Source organism: Mobula hypostoma, chromosome 11 (assembly GCF_963921235.1).
Source record: "Mobula hypostoma chromosome 11, sMobHyp1.1, whole genome shotgun sequence".
In the NCBI taxonomy this organism is placed as follows: domain Eukaryota; kingdom Metazoa; phylum Chordata; class Chondrichthyes; order Myliobatiformes; family Myliobatidae; genus Mobula; species Mobula hypostoma.
The window spans coordinates 70,243,493-70,263,787 of NC_086107.1; the positions used below are offsets into that span (position 1 = coordinate 70,243,493).

General features: G+C 39.6%; 1 protein-coding gene across 1 annotated transcript in view; it reads right to left on the minus strand.

Moving 5' to 3' along the window:
- The window catches only part of pdhx (pyruvate dehydrogenase complex component X), a 257,338-nt gene that overhangs the window by 134,369 nt on the left and 102,674 nt on the right, over positions 1-20,295 (minus strand). The window contains exons 4-5 of the mRNA XM_063062249.1: positions 15,908-16,092; positions 15,350-15,448 (exon numbers count right to left, since the gene is read on the minus strand). Coding sequence (XP_062918319.1) covers positions 15,350-15,448; positions 15,908-16,092 — 284 coding nt within the window. The remainder of the gene's footprint in view (positions 1-15,349; positions 15,449-15,907; positions 16,093-20,295) is intronic.

A 20,295-nucleotide genomic window follows, 5' to 3' on the forward strand; every position in this document is an offset into this window, starting at 1 on the left:
TACCAAGATAGTATGTCATACAAAGCAAGCAAAATTTTTAAGGCTTATGGATACCTCCTGGCCCACAGATCCATTATGAAAGATGAATACAACTGCCACTCATACTCAGCATCAAAGTGGTTTCATGTAAGTTGCTTAAAGGTTCGTTTATCAGGCTGAACGTGGAAGTGGTCAGATAAGCAGGAAAGCTGATTCAGGCAGCTCCAAGTACAACAAAGGGAATTCCTTCACATCTTTCTAACCCTATCCTCCCTTAAAAATGCTTATCAAACTCAGTCTTTGAAAAGCTTTTGATCAAACTTCCCAGCGTTCTCTTTGTTGTTTATGTCTCCATCGCTCTTTCTCATATTGCAAATGTTAAAGATACTTTGAAATTGAAGATTACATTGACATATCTTATCATCCAGACAAAATCTTCACAGTATTTACACAATAGCTGTACTTTTCCACTTCTCCAACAGTTTAGGAGGACTGCAAGTCTAAAAAAATAATTCTTCCATTGTTTTGTAATGGAACCTCATCACACACTCCTTTAAAGCTCATTCCCAACCTTGAAAGTCATAGCGAGGACTAGGCCTCAAGCCGTGGTGTTATCCATTTGCAGCCACCCGGGGGAGGCGTTGGAGTCAGTGCCGCCCCCCAGTGTTCGCTCAGCAAAAGACAAACTGGATTGTGTCCGACAGCAGACTGCTGTAATATTCATGGACTCAGGAACTTGGACAATTTTTTTTTGTGTGACTGTATTTTACTGTTGTCTTTTATGTGCTTGCTATCTTATATATGTTATATATACCACATGCTGTGTATGACTGCTGGTACTGTTTTGTATCTTGGCATCAGAGTAAAGCTATTCTGTTTGACTGTATACATGGGTATTCATGTATGTTTGAATGACAATTAAACTTGAATTTGAACTTGATTTTAAAAATAAGCGATGAACACTTTGAACATTCCTCCAATGCGGACACCATGAGCTTGCATCAAATCATGGAGAATGGCAGAAGATGCAATGTAATCGCAACTGTATCTTGGGCCTTGTACCTGTAGCATGGACTCAGGCTTCAACTGGAAAAGCAGAGCTACAGCTTGCTTACTGAAAATTGCAGACCTGGCAGTGGGTAGCACTGTTAAACTACACCAGCACAGAGTAAGCCACACCGAAGCCTGTATGCTCACTGCATCTTTAAAGGGTACAAACAATTAAGGCAAGAAAATATGCTTCTTATTGTCAGTTTAAGTAGAAGATTTTGGTGAAGAGTATCAAGATTAAACTGCCTTCCATGTGCTAAAACTATTCATGTTAATATCAGCCAAGATAAGGGTTTAAAGTGCAGGTTAATTGAGATCATCCAACTTATTTGGCTGAAAAACCTCACTGCTCTTCAAAAAAGTCATAACATTTAATTTAGAATGAACAAAATATTTCCTGTATGACCTGGCTTTAAAAATATAACATTCATCATACGATGAATGAAGTTTTCTTTAAAAAGATCATCCAGAATTTTCTATTGTTAACAGCTGTCTTTTGTATTTTAACCTTGAGCAAACAAGGCCTGAGATGGAGTATCTCATTAATATTCATGTTGAGTTATAACAAGAAAAGTGGTGCAGGGAGTGGGACGGCGGGGGCGGGGGAGAACATATCATAATGAGGGAAGAGGGGATCAATAAGAGATAGCATGAAGGAAGTAATGAAGTGGCTGAAGGTGGGAAGGGAGGAGATTGTCTTGTGTAGGTTGGCTGCTGGTACTGTGAGAGCTGGGGCAAGAGGGTAGAGTTAGTTCATCAGTTGGCTGTGGTCAAGAGTTGGACTACATAGCTGTAAACCTTAAACTTCAATGTTGTTTTGAAGAAGTACCAATGCACTAAAGTTTCTCTATGGTGCCCAGGCAGAAATTTTCTACACAAGTGCAGTGTGAGAAGTTCAATATAAAAATCAGTTATGGCAAAAGCATGACATTAAAAATATTGCTGAAAGAAGAATTTTTTAAATTATTTAAATAATAAGGCTTGAAATTTTCTATTGCATTTAAATATTAAAACCTTGTCAGTTGGAGAGTGTTCTTGATCTGCTTAAATGGTTAGAAATTGTAAAGTTAGTTAAAATCTTCACCATTCAGATGTTTTATTTTCATACCAGAATTGGTTTAAAATCAAGGAAAAGACCTGGAGGGTTCACCTTCCTGTGCTGAACAAGGCATTCAATGTGAAGCAGCCTTATGCAGTTATTGCTTATTTAACATATCAGTCTCAATGGAAAAAAACATCAGGTGGACCTAATATTTTGGAAAGGTCCTGACTTAATTATTTTTAATATGAGTTTAAATATTATTTTAAAATTAAAGCACTGCTACATTCTACGGAGTCGATGCCAGCTACCTTACTAGTCAGAAAATACGAATATTTTAAGAGAATTTCTGTCTGGAATGCAGGCAGTGAAATGAGTGCAGATTGTACCCATCTTGGTAAATGTTTTCTCTCTTGTGAGTTCTTACCCAAATTCACTTGCCTGTTCCAAAATGCAACAACTACCATGTGACAGTGAAATTCTGCAGTGTTTTAAACTATTTTGTTAATAAAATACATTAGTTTTAAATAACATTCTTAGTAGTAACAAGTTTGATTAAATGTATGCTTAGCTCTTGGTAAGTTTTTATAATCACCATTAGCTCTTTAGTCCAGAAGCAACTTCATTCTCTACCTAATGGTAAATTATTACCTATTGCCCACAATTCCTCTTCATTCATGCATAAAGGTGTAGATTTCAGTTTGAGGCTTCAGCAGCCTCTTGCTTGAGAGTGAAACTCTCAGAAGGAATTAAGGCAATTTTGTTAATTCAAATATCCAATCTGACCATGCGCAGGTGCAGAGCTGCATTGTCCAATGGATAGATACTGCACCTAATACATCAGCATCTTGACAGCTTCTTGTTCTTTTGTTAGACAAAGCCCTCTTTTAAACTAATTCATAAAGCAAAACATATCTTTCCATGAGTTAGAAATAAAAATTTAACGCAAGGAAAGAAACTATTACTAAACACTCAGCTTCTCTCAGCATCAAAGAAGCAGATTTACATTCAGATGACCATTGGTCTAAACTTAAAGCAAAGGGCTAGCAGGAGATGCAAAACAGACAGACAAAAGGAAAGTCAGACATACAACTACATAGTGAACTTTACTTTCTGCACTGTAAAAGGCAATGTAATAACACAATTAATATTTTGGAAATTTTTCATCCAAAAGTCTGAACAATAACATATTTAACTTACAGATGTTATTTTTGAGGATATTAAGTATGGCGAGTAAAGAAGTCATGCAACAAAAGAATTAGTACTTACTACAAGATGTCCATCTTTCCACAGAGGACAAAGCTTTACCCATTGCTGAAATGTCTTTTGGTACCTGTTTTGCTTAATAATGCACATGGGTGTTCAAGCCCATTAACCTTTCTAAATTTTGTGCCATAGATTAAACATGTGTTATATTTTATTTTTATATTTGCAAATACTAAGACACTTCTTTATTTTTTCAATCATTCCTTTTGTGTAATCAAAAAGCAAAAAATTCAAAGCATGTGATACAACTGTTAACCGTGCAGAAATAATCTCAGCATTAGTCACCTCAGGATCAAGGGTTAAGTAGAAGCATCTGACCACTGGTTAAGATTTCTTTCCTGAAATCAACATGCAGAAGTCAATTCTTGTTGGACATATTGTAAATAAAACTCTGCAGTTAACGAAAGGAGCAGCTCATTGTCCATCACGTTTTTAATTCAGTAAGATGACTGACTACACAAATGGAAATTCTGAAGCTTAGTTTTTTTTGGTGAAGTGATAATTTATAGAAATGTGATGTGGGAACTCTGAAGATGAAATGGAGCGCCGCCTGCTGTTGAAATTGGGAAAGTACAGTATATTTTTCCCTCTTTTTACAATAATCTGACGGGGATGGGATGAGTGTCTGATCCGGGTATATGTAAATCTCTGCTATAACATTCTGAAGCAGCTTAATGACCTTTAGCACATTCAAGTAATCAAAGTGCCATTTACAATAAATAACATAGCCACCTTGCAGGAAACTGCAGGGTCTATCACTGAATTAGCTCAAGGCTAAAGAGGCATTGGTATGCAAAAATCAGATTATTTCAGCACTTCAGTCAGATGTTTCATTACCATTTTGAATGGTAATAGTAGTGAAATAATTATTTCAATTCAGCTGACAAAGTCAATGCTTTAACAAACTTAAAACAAAAAAAATCTAAGGAGACATTCCTAGTCCTGTCACACATCAAATTTAATTTTCATCAGTAAGTTCATCATCATCATCAGGTGCCATGTCCAGTTTGAGCTTTGACTGCCATGGCCCACACACTCTTGTTTCGGGTCAAGTGGATCAATTCATCGGGATTCATTTCCAGTTCTCTGGCTGTTGTCTCCATCATCATTTGTCTCTGCCTTCCTTTGCTTTAAGCTACACAATTCAAAAGTGTATTTAATTAAAATTCCACAAGTATTCTGAAACATAGTATATATTAAATTTCTACCAGAATCATCATATTAAAGCTATCAGAGTGGAACTTGCTTGCCTCTCTATCAACCCATCTGATTAACCAAAATGCACTGGTTTTCTGATGTGGATCTGAATAATTTACCACAGAAGATACTCCCATTGATTAAGCTGTTACTTCTGTGTTTTTAAATAAATTAAACTTTACATTCAAAAGACTTACTGTTAGTACTTGCTTCTATGTAATTGTGCTAGATTAATGAAAAGATATTGGCAACTGAGCTTTCATACACAGCAACAGACTTCAGTGATCTTCAATGCACAACCGGCCATTTTACTACAGGCCACCTCAAGTTACCAATGAGTGACTGATGGATGTACCTTCACACATGAGTGAGCTCCCATAATGTTATTAAATTAAAATATCTGACATATGTATATACATTTGTTCCTACAAACAAATGAATTAGTTTCCCCTCTTTCCACTTTTAATATTTGTTCTTCTGTATCAGTCACATGCACTTTTGATGTCATTCATTACAATACTTAGTGTACGGTTACCATATCAAGTTTATATGTTTTCTGACTTAAGGACAAAATTAACTAATGGGTATCTGTAAAAACAGAACCCATTAATTACCTGGGCCTTTACATGTATAATAAAGAGTGCAGCAAGGTGGAGAAGTTAACTGGGAGCTTTGAAAGTGAGGCTAGATCCAAAGGATTAAATCACAAATAAGAGAATGCTGGAAATCCAAGCAACACACACAAAATGCTGGAGGAACTCAGCAAGCCAGGCAGCATCTATGGGAAAAAGAGTAAACAGTCAACGTTTCAGGCTAAGGGCTATCTTGATGAATAGTCTTGGCCCGAAACGTCAACTATTTACCGTTTTCCATAGCTGCTGCCCGGCTTGCTGAGTTCCTCCAGCATTTTGTATGTGTTCCAAAGGATTAAAACCCAGTTTTCTCTTTCAAATGCTAATCAACTCCTGCATATTTCAAGCATTTTTAATTTCTACTGCAGATTTCAATACTTTTATTCTCTGTAATGGGAGTGAAACTGTATATTGCATTCATCTTGACAAGTGTGATGTAGTTTGTAAAATCAATTCAAGCTTGTACAAGGTAAATGAGAAGGCCCTAAGGAGGGTTGATGCACAGAGGAACACTAGGGTAGAAACTCATAGCTCCCAAAAGTAACAACACAGATGGACGTGATGGTGAAAGAGGTAGTAAAGGCAGCATTATGGCAAACCAACCTTGTTAAGCTATGACATGGAATATAAGAGCTGCAAAGTTGAAAATACTGGTGAGTACACATCATGAATATTGTATGCAGTTTGGATGTTACAGTTCTGAAAGGATGAGACTGCTCTGGAGAGAGTACAGAAGAGATTCACCAGAACGTTGCCTGGGATAGAACATCTCAGTTATGACGAGAGATTTGATAAGCCAGGTTTGTTTTCTTTGGAAGGGTGATAGGGGTAGTCACAAGGAAGAGGGGAGGAATCCTGATAGAGATATGGGACATAAATACAGAGCAGTAAACTTTTCCCTGTGAGTAAAGTATCCATAACCAGAAAGCACGAGTTTAAGGTAGGAAATAAGAGATTTAGTGGAGTATCACATAAACTTTCTTTCATCCAGAAGGTGGAATTTGGAATGCACTACCCAAAAGGGTGCTGAAGACAGAGACTTTCAATATCTCATAATTAGCAAGGAATACGAGGTTATGGACCAAATGCTGGTAAATGGGATTGGTATAGTATGTCCCATCAGGCTCAGTGACAGCTTCTATTCCACGGCTATAAGACTATTGAAAGGTTCCCTAGTACAATAGTACGAACTGTTCACAGTTTACCTTGTTGTGAACCTGCACCTGATTGCTACCTGTAACCTGTAACTGTAACACTTCATTCTACACTCCATTATAGTTTTTACCTCATACTATCTCAATGTACTGTTGCAATAAATTGATCTGTATCAATAGCATGCAAGACTTGTTTTCCATTGTGCCTCGGTAGATGTGACAATAAACTAATTCACTTGACAGTCTGCACATACAATGTGGGCTGAAGTAACTAATTCTGGGCTGTGGAAGTCTAGCTCTAAAAACGACATCATTTTAAAAATTATCACATTTGAGAGCACATTCAAGCTATAAATTAGTTTGAGTTTGAAATATACGTAAATAAGCTTTCCAGAGTTCGTACTTTTGGTCTCTGTGTCTGTGCCAAACAGGGCAGTGCTACATGGAGTGAAACAGAAAGACGGTCACCCACTAAGACACCTGTCTACATTAGCCAGCTTATGCCTGGAAACGTCATGTCTGTGAACAGATTGCCATCTGAATATCTTATGGTATAAAAGACAAGAAAATTGCATCAGGCTGGATGCATTCAACGCTAACATTTGACTTGGGAGTAAACAAAAATTCTAATTACTAAATTGGGAGAAAATACTCAACTGTTTCTTGCAATACATGGTGGAAGAGAAGAATTCAATCTAACCCACCTTAAATCCCACTTCTGCTCAAGACAAAGGCTGTGGGTACTTCAAAGTTGCTGGTGAACGCAGCAGGCCAGGCAGCATCTCTAGGAAGAGGTACAGTCGGCGTTTCAGGCCGAGACCCTTCGTCAGGACTAACTGAAGGAAGAGTTAGTAAGAGATTTGAAAGTAGGAGGGGGAGGAGGAGATCCAAAATGATAGGAGAAGACAGGAGGGGGAGGGATGGAGCCAAGAGCTGGACAGGTGATTGGCAAAGGGGATATGAGAGGATCATGAGACAGGAGGTCCAGAGAGAAAGACAAGGTTGGGGGGGGGGGGGGAACCAGAGGATGGTCAAGGGGTATAGTCAGAGGGACAGAGGGAGAAAAAGGAGAGTGAGAGAAAGAATGTGTGTATAAAAATAAATAATGGATGGGGTACGAGGGGGAGGTGGGGCATTAGCGGAAGTTAGAGAAGTTGATGTTCATGCCATCAGGTTGGAGGCTACCCAGACGGAATATAAGGTGTTGTTCCTCCAACCTGAGTGTGGTTTCATCTTTACAGTAGAGGAGGCAGTGGATAGACATGTCAGAATGGGAATGGGATGTGGAATTAAAATGTGTGGCCACTGGGAGATCCTGCTTTCTCTGGCGGACAGAGCGTAGGTGTTCAGCAAAGCGGTCTCCCAGTCTGCGTCGGGTCTCGCCAGTATATAGAAAGCCACATCGGGAGCACCGGACACAGTATATCACCCCAGCCGACTCACAGGTGAAGTGTCACCTCACCTGGAAGGACTGTCTGGGGCCCTGAATGTTGGTTAGGAAGGAAGTGTAAGGGCATGTGTAGCACTTGTTCTGTTTACAAGGATAAGTGCTGGGAGGGAGATCAGTGGGGAGGGATGGGGGGAACGAATGGACAAGGGAGTCACGTAGGGAGCGATCCCTGCAGAAAGCGGGGTTGGGGGGGGAGGGAAAAATGTGCTTAGTGGTGGGATCCCGTTAGAGGTGGCGGAAGTTACGGAGAATGATATGTTGGACCCGGAGGCTGGTGGGGTGGTAGGTGAGGTAGCCTCCAACCTGATGGCATGAACATCGATTTCTCTAAACTTCTGCTAATGCCCCACCTCCCCCTCGTAACCCATCTGTTACTTATTTTTATACACACATTCTTTCTCTCACTCTCCTTTTTCTCCCTCTGTCCCTCTGACTATACCCCTTGACCATCCTCTGGTTTCCCCCCCCCCCACCTTGTCTTTCTCCCCGGACCTCCTGTCTCATGATCCTCTCATATCCCCTTTGCCAATCACCTGTCCAGCTCTTGGCTCCATCCCTCCCCCTCCTGTCTTCTCCTATCATTTTGGATCTCCCCCTCCCCTTCCCACTTTCAAATCTCTTACTAACTCTTCCTTCAGTTAGTCCTGACGAAGAGTCTCGGCCTGAAACGTCGACTGTACCTCTTCCTAGAGATGCTGCCTGGCCTGCTGCGTTCACCAGCAACTTTGATGTGTGTTGCTTGAATTTCCAGCATCTGCAGAATTCCTGTTGTTGGCTGTGGATACTGGACAGTTAGTAAGTTTTGCTTTAGCAAAGACAGCAAAGATTATGTTTGAGGGTAAATTGTTAAGATACAGATTAGCAATGATCTCTCTGAATGGGGTAACAAACAAGATTCCTGCTCAGTCACCAGATGATCACCTAGGGTGATCATTATTACTTAACATTCAGGAAAATTCGATCCCTTGACCTCTAAGATACTGAATGAATGAACTGGCTCCTTCTGCACAACCTGGATTGATTATACAAGGAGGGAGACAAACTGATAGAGTGAGACAGAGTGAGTATGCAATCAACTGTCTCTTTTTTCTCTGCCTCACTGTCTCTGAAATCTGCAGCAAATGTGTCTGACAAATGTGGATGGTAATTAGATCAGTGCAAACTTAGAATCCAGTATTCACCTGGGAGATGGCACATATTCAGGGTTACCGTCACAAAAATCCCATTATCAATGGCTAATAATAGTGTTTGTATTATTAGTTACAGCCAATTCACTGTTCAAATCTGGGTTTTGCAAGACCTCAAATATAAAAAGAAACATAGTACAGGAATATTTTTCTGGCTTAGCTCTCCATCAGCAATTCTTATCTCCTCGTGATCTAAACTAGTGTGCGTGCAAATATAATGATAGCAGAAAATTCTCTTTCCTGAAAATCATAAATGGGTCCTTGAGGTCAGGTATGCCTGTATTAGCTGTCACCATATTGCCTTAGGGACACTTTAAGGTCATTGCCGGGCTACACAGTAAATTACCCCAATAATTTATCATTGCTCAGTTGCAGAGATTGACAGCTTAATGTTAATTAATGTCTCGACCAGAGTCATTTAAATCTGGGTGGATTATTTGTAAAACACTCAAGGCAACTTGCATGTCATATGCACTCAACATAAATATCTAAAAAAATGTAGTTCCCTGTATTTAAAGGCTGACTTTTTTAAAAATCCACATTTTAAGCTTCCAGGTGAAGACTTAAAATGAGGCATATCCAATTTTCACATTTCCCTGAAAACATTAGTCACTCTGCAGTTTCATGAAATATATTCACATGGAGTAGGAAGAAATTCTTATTCGCAACTTTTAATAATAACAGCTCTAGAAAATCTGCCTCCCCTTTAACACCACCTGCAGGCTTATGCAAGCTGTCGTTTCAGAATGAAACAGAATTTGCTTCAGCTCTCACTGACAGTTGAGACTTGAATCTAAATTTAAATAATTGGCACATGATTGTGTTTATCAACTAGCTAACAAAAAAATCCAATTTAGACATGTAGATATTCAGATATTATAGTGCACTAACTGTTACTCAAACAAAATGCCCAGAAGCATTCAATAACTGGGATTATTCTTTCCGGGGATGAATTCAGGATTGTGCAGATCAGAGATGTCTTTGGAGTATATTAATCTCTCTCATGAATGAAATGCTGTACAGTGGACATCCAGTAATAAATTAAAACAAATGAAGTCTTTGTATGAAGATTTTCCTGAGCAGATGGAAAGAAAAAACACTTAACTTTGAATAGAATAGTACAGCATAGGAGCAGGCCTTTCAGCCCACACACCATGTCTATTCCAATCAGAAAGTAATGTAAAGTAATCCCATCTGCCGTGTATGAGGCGTATCTCCCTTTTACCTGCTTGTTCATCAGTCTGCCTCTTAGACATTCACGTCTGCTCCTACTATCTCCTCCAGCAATGTTTGCCAGGCACCTGCTGCCCTATATGTATATAAAACTTCCGTTGCACATCTCCTTTAAATGGTTTTCAAATGAGAGAGGTGCCATCCTACATATACCTGTGCAAGTGTCTGTGTACACATATGCATTTATGCATAATCATGACAGCACAGGTGGACACAATTGCTCATCAGTCCCATTCCCCTACTGGAACAAAAATATATAAATATAAAATCTTACAAGTTAATGAAGATAGCCTATTTATGCATTAAATGGTTTAGCTTGTATTTAAAACTTATTGATGTTATGGGCCTAATCCAGCAGAATCAGATTTGACTACGTTCTGATTGCAGCAAATGTCAAGGTCAAAAGTGCTGAATTACATGTTAATTATTAAACCTCCACTTGACGAAGTGGCTGCATAACCATATAGAGCTGGACCTTTCAATGACCACAAGCTGCCTGAACTGGTCAGTTGAATGTCCTCGGTCCAGCGTGCTCCCAAGTAAAGCTGCTAATGAGAGGCCAGTTCCATGATTGATGAGGCTCAGTGCAGGGTCCTTCTGATCACAACTAGCTGTCCTGCCCCGTTTTTTGCTTATTCTTGTAAAATTTCTTAAGCTGAAGTGGCATTACAATTTTTAATGGTCAATCCTAAATAACAGGTTGCCTCTTTTTAAGAAACATGGTTGAGAACATTTTATGATCCTTGTCTTGCTTAAATGAGTGAAGTTTTAAATAAACTTTAGCTGAGGGGGCTGATAAGAGAGCTCCGCAACAGCCATCAGGATAGATCACACAGCCTGCTAGATGGAGTAAGTGAAAACACATCTGTGATGTGTATCCTGCAACCAAAGTAGAAAGGATCCTAAAGAATAAATTAGTGAATTGAAAAAAAAGATGGCAATTGCAAATGCAAATATAGTAAAACAATAATGTGCTACATGATCACCCAGATGCCTTATGATTTGGTGCTGAGATTAACTGGTAATATTTCCTATGCTCTCTTGAAATTCAAAAGGACCCGAGTTCATATATTTCCTTGAAACTCACTGTAACCCCAGTTCACACACTTGCTTAAAACTCACTGGAACCCCAGTTCACATGCTCCCTTGAATCTCACTGGGATTCTAGTTCACGTGCTCCCTGGAATCTCACTGGGATTCTAGTCCATATGTTCCTTGAAACTCACTGGAACCCCAGAACCTGTGTTCCCTTGAAACTCACCAGGACCCCAAGTTCCTGTGCTCCCTTGAATCTCACTGGGATTCCAGTTCACATGTTCTTTTGAAACTCACTGGGACCCTAGTTCACATATTCCCTTGAGACTTATTGGGATTCCTGTTCACATATTCCCTTGAAACACACTGGGAATCCCTTTGTTATGAAGGCCAGTATGCCATTAGCTTTCTTCACACCCTGCTGTACTTGCATGTTTGCTTTCAGTGACTGATGTACAAGAACACCTAGATCTCATTGTACTTCCCCTTTTGCTAACTTGATTCCATTTAGATAATAATCTGCCTTCCCGTTCTTACCATCAAAGTGGATAACCTCACATTTATCCACATTAAACTGCATCTGCCATGCATCGGCCCACTCACCCAGCCTGTCCAAGTCACCCTGCATTCTCATAACATCCTCCTCACATTTCACACTGCCACCCTGACTGAGCTTGGCAAATGGGTAATGAAAAGTGGTCAGAAGAATGTAGTATCACCATGATGATCTCCTCCTAACCAAAAACCCAAGAACAACTTTAGTGCACACTGCAAGGACGAGGATATTTGTTTGCTTCCCCACTCCCTAGCACAAGTGCAACAAATGCACGCTGCCCTGCTGAACCCTCAAGTTCATTTGTCGTTGCTGGCCAGTGATGTCCAAGTTGGCAGTCCAGCTCAATTAACTTATTCCCCTACACAAAAGCCTAAAAGTGACAATATATCGGGGCAAATAGGGATGTAAATGTCAGACCAGCTTTGTAGGATCTGCTCAGTCTTGCGAATTGTAGGTCAAGGTTCAACTTAATTCTGTACAGCATTAAGTAAAATAAAACTCAAAGAGGTTATTAGGCCAAGAGAAAGGCCCACAAAAAAGCTTTGTGGAGCTGTCTTAGACTGCCATCCTGGGATAAAAGCCAGCTGCTGGACAAGCGTGAAAAAGATTTCTTTGCATCCAAGTACATAAATCTGCTTACACTGAGATTACTAACAGCTTTGCTTTCATCAGAGCGGTACAGTAGCATAGCGATTAAAGCAATCACTTTACAGCACCAGTGATCACTGATCGGCATTCAAGTCCTGCTGCTGCTATGAGGAGTTTGTATGTTCTCCCCGTGAGCACACGGGTGTAGGCTGGGTGCTCCAGTTTCCTCCTACATTCCAAAGACGTACGGGTTAGGGTTAGTGAAATACGAGCATGCTATGTTGCTCTTGTAAGCATGGCAATATTCATGGGCTGCCCCCAGCACATCACAAATGATGATGCAAACAATACATTTCACTGTATGTTTTGACCTAATCTTAATCAAGAAAAAGCTCACTATAGACAATTCTCAAACAATTTAGCCAGTAAAGAAGGAATTACAGAGGAACTTGCATCCTCTTACCTACTACTAAGATATGTATAAGGCAAAAGCTGATATGCAAAGATTTAATCCAGTTCCTCAAAGACGCAAAAAAATGTACCAGATAAAACTCATGCTAAAATACTCAAAAGCTTCTCAAAGTTGATATCTCAATATTTATTATAAATTACCTGATCATTAAAGAAAAATGTTAAAATGCTGACATATGCATAAAGTTAGAAAACTATTTGGGTTGGAAGATTAAAAATACTCTATGTTCAGAACTATTGAAATCCTATATGTGATCAGTTCTCTAATAACATAATGTGGATTGGAAGCACTGGGTGACATGACGTAGTAGGTTTTCAATTCCATCTCCCATCTTGGTTTGTCTGTATTCCAGACAAATATTATTACTTCATTAAATATGATTACTACCTGAAATCTTGCAATATTATGACTGTTCTCTTAGAAACATAGAAAACTTACAGCACAATACAGGCCCTTCAGCCCACAAAGCTGTGTCGAACACGTCTTTACCTTAGAAATTACCTAGTGTTACCCATAGTCCTTTATTTTTCTAAGCTCCATGTACCTATCCAGGAGTCTCTTTAAAGACCCTATCGTATCCGCCTCTACCACCGTCACCGGCAGCCCATTCCACGCACTCACCACTCTCTGCGTAAAAACCTTACCCCTGAAATGTCCTCTGTACCAACTTCCAAGCACCTTAAAACTGTGCCCTCTCTTGTTAGGCATTTCAGCCCTGGGAGAAAGCCTCTCACTATCCACACAATCAATGCCTCTCATCATCTTATACACCTCTATCAGGTCACCTCTCATCCTCCGTCGCTCCAAGGAGAAAAGGCCGAGTTCACTCAGCCTATTCTTTTTTTTTGTGTTTTATGGCGGTTGGCAACCAGTTTTCAGTGCATTACTGCCACAACCTATTCTTATAAGGTATGTGCCCCAAACCAGGCAACATCCTTCTAAATCTCCTCTGCACCCTTTCTATGGTTTCCTGTAGTGAGGTGATCTTGTTTCAGGCCTCTCTAGCCCATTCAATATTCTCCGTATTTGGAGTTCCCCCTCATCAATACGGTAGCCTTGTCACACATCTAACAGTCCCTGTAGCAAATCTAGTCTTGGGCCCACAACCCTATTGTGCAGCTCTCTTTCCAGTTTAGCAAGTTTGGAAATGGGATTACATGTCCACATTTTCTTCAGACTCCTGGAGTATCTTGCCTGTTATTCCCCTCAAATTTTCCAGTGGGTATAAACCTATAAAGCAGAAAGTGTGCACCCAGTGGAGCTGCATGAAAGACCTGAGTCAGTTTGTCTCATCCACTTAGTTCATGCAAACACATTTGTAATTCAGAGGTGCTAACTTCTGTATTGAGCAAACGTTAAGAATGATCAGTTTCAGGTGTAATGAAGCTTAACTAACAAATCTCCCATGTGAAACGACGAAAAGGGAAGCTGACACTGAAGCCCTGGAAGTCATTGTACAACTTAGGGACAATGCCAATTGCAATAAAAGCGCAGATAGAGAAACAAAATTTACTCAGTTAAGCCACAAAAACCTGGTGGACTGCTCACCGGAACTTCCACATTAAGGAAACCTTAGTAGGTGGAATACACACAGAAAATACTGAAAGAGTTCAGCAGGTCAGACAGCACCTGCACAAAGAGAAATACCCAACATTTTGCGTCCGTGACCTTTTCTTTTGGGTAGTGATGGTTAGAGACTGATGTGCTAGTTGACCCTGATCCCAGTGCCACATAAACTGAATAATCTCAAACCCAATCTTTAATGTGGTATGATGTTAACCTGCCATTTAAAATTCCTAGTCAATCTTGGTGACAAGATTCAGACATACACTAGCCTGTTTTTTGTGAGCGGTATAGGGCCTTCAAGTGGACTGCAGAATTACAAGACATGTCTTTGAACCCCTAAAAGACACTTGAGGGATGTTCACTCTCAACTACACCCTGCGAGCTCCTGTGAGCTCCTCTGGGAAGAGGACCCTGGCTCTGACTCTTCTACTCCAGCTCCATGTTGTGCAAAATACCCAAGAGGGCTATAAAACAATCCATCACAAGCAACAACAAAATGCATTCAAGCATCTTGGTAATGTACGAATTTTTATGCTTGACAAGAATCAGATGGCCCTTAAAGTATTAATTTCTTGGTCACTAATTTATTAATTGCCGTTTTAAAAATTTCAATGTTATATATTTCCTTTTACAAACATACTAGCAAAATTTCTTACAGAACTCCTATACAGATCAACTCGAGAGTAATGCCCCTGGATAACTATTTTGTTCCAGTAACAATTTCTTGACTTAATTTTCTTTCACTAGTAAATGACTTACAAGGTTATTTCTTAGCAGGATATTGTAATTATTATAGTTTTTGAATACTTAAACATGCACTTTGGTACACATTCTCCTGCATTCTTCTACACAATTTACAAACGTTTGTATCATTCACAATAAAAATGGGTGTGAACAGTCTAATGATTTGAATATTAACCCAACCGACTGTTAACTTGTACTTACTCTTTTGTGAAGATTCCCCGTGGTCCAGTTGGGGGAGTGCTGCCTCTTTCAAGCCCATGCGTTTGTAGGATCTGTCTAGCAGCTGGACTTAAACGAACACTTAAGGAATAAAAGGAAAGATAAGAAAATGTCAAGGTAATCTCGGCTGACATTCCAGGACAGAACTAACGGACAGCTTACTCATGGAGACTTGTTCTGCCAAAGATGCCATTTTTTGGGAGAGACTTTAAACTGAGAGCCTGTCAGCTCATTTGGGCCATGTGAAAGGACTCACTGCACTACTTCATAGATAACTGGTGAACTCTCCTCTTAGTCAATATGTATCTTTTTTATATCTTTTCTGAAGCACTAATAAACTCACAGGCCACTTCCACTGTCCTACTTGTGAGAGCTTGCTCTACGTAACCTGATGCATTTCCCACACTGTAAGAATGATCATATTTCAAACATGTTCTAGCTAAAAAATCTTAAAAGTATGTTGAATGGGAAGTAATTTAATTTAGCTTTAAGTTATACGGTACATTATGCATAATAGTGTCTCAGTTTCTCTATACTTACTCGCCTATCCCAGCTGAATGCTGGGCTTTGCTAGAGGTAGATGCCAGCACTGGTGCAGGTACAGTTTGGGCAGGCATTGGAGCACGTTCTTGAGTGGGTATTTCAACTTGTTTCCAGTCTTCATCTTCAGCCACCAGCAGAGCAAGCAAGGACCCTAACATTACATCTTTGGTACCTTCCTTCACCTGGATATAGACAGATGAAACACTTTAATGGAGACTGAAAGACCTATTAGGCGCTACAGGAGCCTCTGCTCCTGCACCAGCAGGCACAGGAAGAGCTTCTGCCCTGAGGCTATGACCCTGCTGAACCTCACATCACAGCGCTAAGCAGTATTACACCCATATTGTACTGTCTCAGTACTTCTATATTTGTGCTGTAGCACTTACTTTTTATTCGCAGTTATTTCGTAAATAACACTATTCTTTGCATTTCTAGTCAGATGCTAACTGCATTTCATTTCATTGGCTTTGTACCTGTACTTGGCACAATGACAATAAAGTTGAATCTAATGTAATCTAATCTATTATCAATTACAGTTAAAAGTGAAGCTCCACCTATTGTATATTGCCTAAGGCAAATCATAAATCAAAGTCTATCAAGATTCACCCTGTTTCTGTCAACACTTCCATACCGAGTCTACCTGCTAACTTGGTCAGCTCACAGCTTGATCTGTAACCTGTTTCAAAATCTGCCAATTAAAACACTTCTTGGCAGGATGAAGCAAAATCTAACTTGAAAGGCTGCTTTACTTTATCAATATGTATCTGAATAAATTATTATTACCAACTTATATGACATGAGATGTTTTGCAGCAGCAGTAGAGTACAAAGACATAAATAAATAGTGCAAAAAATTGGTTAATGAGGTAGTGTGCATGGACTGCTCAGAAATCTGATGGCAGAGATAAAGAAGCTGTTCCTAAATCATCGAGTGTGGGTCTTCAGCCTCCAGCAGGAAAAGGAAACACTGCCGCCATATGATCCCGATTAAAACTGAAGGGAAATTCTCACAGGGCACCATTTGTTGCAATTGCTCTGGATTTCCTCTATTCCCCTCAAAGTCAGTGATGCTTGGCAAACCAAGTCACTTGACTTGTGCTCTCAACATGCTTCCAAAATCTATTGATTCTGGTACAGCTCAAATTTCAGCATGGAGCCTTTTTGAAAAACAATCAGTCCTTTACAAATGTCACATAATCAGTAGGTCAGTCATGTGGGCAGTTATGCAATAATTCTGAAAGCCTCCAGGATGTAATTCATGCTAAAAACTACAAAAGACAATATCCAGTACAGTGGTCCTGATTAAAAGATTAGAAATCAATTATATGGATTAACCTAAATCTTCTTCAGTGAAAGAAATTATGTTCATTCCATTTCTAACCCAGTTGTCTGAAATAAATTTTACAGTAGTATCTATTTAAAAGAGCTATAATGAGATTTAAAAGTAATTTACAAGCTCAGCACATTGACTTGGAAGAAAATGACACATTATTCCCTTACCAAAAATTTGGGAGCAAGCACTAGCAGGAGGGCAGACAGCAGAAACGGGAGTCAGAAAAACGAGCAAAATTGTTAGCTCGTATGTTTAATCTCTTTGTATAGACTCTATTCTTAATGGGAGCACTGCATTAATTGAGAGGTTTATGGTAAACCATCACTATTTTCAGCATTCACATATCACTAACTATTACTTTAGTTGACTTGCATTCTGGCTCTCCATTCCTTCAGCTCCTGGCAGCTGTCCTCCCATTTAAGTCACTGCTGCTCTCAATTCTTTTGGCATTCTTTGCCACAATTGCTTTTCTTCTGCTCCCACGACCTGGTGAACTAAAGTTGAACTGAGCTGAGCTCTCCCCTGCTGTAGGAGGTGGGAGCTGCAGGTTGGTTGCCGGGTGAGTGGAGAGAAGGGATTTGTAACTGGCTCAGTTGACTAGACTGAAAATCACGTGGCCAAGTTACCTAATGTGGAATGCAGAATATAGGGTCCACAGTATGTGCCAAGGTAAAAATTATTCATTTATTTTTCTTAAGAAAAACCAGTCTTCCAATTTAAAATTCTCTGAATTCTCTAATTCTGTACTCACACACTGCTGTGGAGACTGCTATTCACCATTTCAAAGTTCAAACTTCAAAATAAATTTACTATCAAAATATATATATATGCTTCCATATACTACCTTGAGATTAATTTCCTTGCAGGAAAAATAAAGATATATAATAGAATCTATGAAAAATTGTACATGAACAAACACTGACAAACAACCAATGTGCAAAGGAAGTCAAACTGTGTAAAGAAAAAGAACACGAGTTATAAAAAACCTTGAAAGTCAGTCTGTAGGTCATAGAATCAGTTCAGAGTTGTGGGGAATGAAGCCATGCTGGCTCTGGAGCTTAATGTTTGTAGGATAATAACTGTTCCTGAATCTGAGGGCCTCTGTACTTCCTGCCCATTACAGAAGAGAAGATGGCGTGGGTGCTGGGAGATCAGAAGATGGAGGATGCTTTTTTGTGGCAGTGGGGTGAGCTTTGCCTGTGCTAGACTGGGCTGTATCCACCAGTTTCTATGGCCTTTTCTGTTTCAGGACATTGGTGATTCAATACCAGGTCAAGGTGCAACCCGTTAGGATATTCTTCACTGTGCATCAATTGAAATTAGTCAAAGTTTTTGGTGACATGTTGAATCAGTTCAAATTTCTAAGGAAGTAGAAGCACTGTTCCCCTAATGATGAATGCCTCCTGGATCTCTGGCTTCTTCCTCCTGTAGTTGATAATTGGTTCTTTAGTTTTGCTGGCACTGAGACAGGCTGTTGCTGTGGCAGCACTTAACCTGATTTTTAGTCTCCCCCCTACATGCTGATTCGACCTTTGAGTCAGCCGACAATGGTGGGTGACACTGGCTAGCCATTGGAGCTATACTCAGCTACACAATCATAGGTATAAAGTGAGTAAAGCAGGGGGCTAAGCACACAGCCTTGAGGTGTACCTGTGGTGATGGACAGTGTGAAGGAGATGTTGTTGCTAATCCATAAAAACTGGGGCTGCCATTGAGGATATCAAGGTAGTATTGGATGCTGAGATATAGTCAATGAAGAGCATCTTAATTGTCCAGGTGCTCCACAGCTGAGTGAAAACAGCAGCTGCTGCTGACGTTTGGTGATGATAGATAAATTGGAGTATATCCAAATGACTCCTCCGACAGGAGTTGATAGGTTTCATGACCAAACTCGTGAGACACTTCATCATAGTGGATTTAAGTGCTAATGGACGATAGCCCAAGTCCATAAAACCATAAGACATAGGAGTAGAATTAGGCTATTTAGCCCATCGAGTCTGCTCCACCATTCAATTATGGCTGATCCCAGATCCCACTCAACCCCATACACCCACCTTCTCGCCTACAGGGGATATTTCTAAATCTCATCCACTAAACAACAACTACGTTTATGACCTTTGATGCAGAATTTTTGAGACTTGGAATGGATAAAATGCAAATTTTAAAAGAGATTTTGGATTTATTTATTGCAGTCTCAGTTCAGCAATTCAATTTAATCTCAAGTGAATAACAACATGGTCATTAGTTCATATATTAAGAATGTAATAATTGCCACCAAATTAACATTAGACTTTAAACAATGTCAAAATTCTTAAACTAACCTACCATCATGGATGTGTTAATATAATGATGAAGATTGACAGTGCCTGTTGGATGTAATTTGGTATGTACCTTGCTAACAATAAAACAAAGAGCAGAGAAGTGGGATGAATTGGATAATTCTTTCACAGCCTAGATGCCCACCATTTGTGCTGGTCAGAACATCATACAATTTAAAGCTACTTCATCGTATTTACATGAAAAACTGATCTTACATGCAGCTTTCTCAAAAGTTCTTGATGACGGACACCCTGATCCAAGAGCTTTTAAAACAAAAGGTTGATTTTGGGATGTGTTTGAAACTGGCAAACTGCATTCGTGCACTTCTCAATCTATCACATAATTTTGACATATGGTATTTCTGTTATAGAATTTGCGCAAAACATCTGGTGTCAGACTGAGAGCACCTATAGGGGAAACTGGTTTCCCTTCCCTAAGTTAGTTGGATGCCTGGCAACCCACAATGGTGCTATTTCAGGTATGGGCAGATTTATGAGAGTGAAATTTGCAATTTATGATGATGGTATTTTGAATTTGATATCTGGATTACCGGCCTTGAGTAAGAATCATTAGTTCACTATACAGAATACCTTTTTTCCATATAGTAAGTCTATATCTAGTGACGGTCCAGCTGAAATCAGATCATTGTCTTGAGGTATTGAGGAGTAAATGGAGTAGGAAGTTGTAAACAACACTAAATCATTCTGTCAACAATAAAATAAAAAAAATCATTA